Below are 1,372 nucleotides of genomic sequence, written 5' to 3'. Positions count from 1 at the left end.
TTTTTTTTATTTGTTTATTTATTTATTTTGTGTGTGTGTGGCTAGCTCAGCCCACCAGGGGGCAGGGCTGGCTGGCATGTGGTGCTGGGGGATTGAACCGAGGTCCCTGTGCTTTGCTTAGCTTAGCTTGTTCTAAGTAGGTGCTTTAAACCACTGAGCCATCTCACCAGCCCTTCTATACCGTTTGATAAGGACAAGAAATAATGTATACCAAGTTTCAGATGCCAATGAAAAGAAAATGTGTTTTAGTACTTTTTGTTGTTTTATATTTTTAATTGTGGATCTTGTGTTTTACAGATTGAGGCTTTTATTCTCCAGCTCTGTAGCATTTGCAAAGTTTGAGATAATTTTATATCTCTCTGCTCATTATCCATTGGTCCAATTACCTTTTACCATTCGAAATTACCTTGGGAACACTGGGTAAGTAAGAGACCAGCAGGGTAAAATAGGCTACTTTTTCACATTTGTTATTTCATTTGAAAGATTCTTTCAAGTGGTCTGCAAATGAGTAGTGAGAGCTAAGTGTCACTTTTTTTTACCTGTGCTGTAAATCAAACCCAGAGCCTTATGCCTTATTCATGTTATGCAAGTGCTCTACCAGTGAGCTACATCCCTATACCTGAGAATGGTTTTGTTTTTGTTTGTTTTTGAGTTTTGAGACGTAGTCTCACTATGTAGTTCAGATTGACTTTTGTTTTAGTTACTTACCTCTCCTTGCTGAGAAAAAATACCTGACTGAGGCTGAAAGCAGGATCACTATGAATCACCTAAAATTGAGGAAGGACAGGTTTATTTAACTCACAGTTAGTGGAGGTTTCCATCCATACTCAGCTGACTCCAAAGCAGGGTAGCATGGTAAGGGACAACACCCAAGACAGCAAGAGCAAAAGAGGCGGGGAGCAAGCCTTTTTCCTCCCTTATATTGTAAGCAGGCTGGGTGTGTATAACACTCACACTATTTTCATGCCCTCCTGTTGCACAGGTTGAAGATGTTTGCAAAGTAAGGACCCTGGCTCCCTGCTCAGTCTGTTAAACTTATGAACTTCTCAAGTTGACACATGTATCAACCATTACTTGAACTCACTGAGTAGTCCAGGCTGGACTTTTTAACTCTGTGATCCTCCTGTCTCAGCCTCCCATGTGCTGGAATTGCAGGCCTTTGCCACTATGCCCAGTAGAGAATCTCTTCTTTTATACAGACTTCAGTTTTTTAATTCACTTATACTTAAAACAGGAATCAAGGAGGAGAAAATTCTATATAAACTTAGCTCCCATCATAGGGAAACAATTTTACGGTCTTAATTTAAAATGGAGGGGCTGGAGAGATGGCTCAGTGGTCTAAAGCACCTACTTGGAACAAGCTTGGCAAAGC

General features: G+C 40.5%; 1 protein-coding gene across 1 annotated transcript in view; it reads left to right on the top strand.

Moving 5' to 3' along the window:
* Knl1 (kinetochore scaffold 1) overlaps positions 1–1,372 on the top strand; it is a 68,275-nt gene that overhangs the window by 65,618 nt on the left and 1,285 nt on the right. Inside the window, 1 exon segment of the mRNA XM_023712641.1 lies at positions 298–420. Within this exon segment, the coding sequence (XP_023568409.1) occupies positions 298–420 (123 nt within the window).

This window comes from Octodon degus, unplaced genomic scaffold (assembly GCF_000260255.1).
Source record: "Octodon degus isolate 3935 unplaced genomic scaffold, OctDeg1.0 scaffold00002, whole genome shotgun sequence".
Lineage (NCBI taxonomy): Eukaryota > Metazoa > Chordata > Mammalia > Rodentia > Octodontidae > Octodon > Octodon degus.
This window is presented reverse-complemented; position numbering and strand designations above follow the sequence as displayed.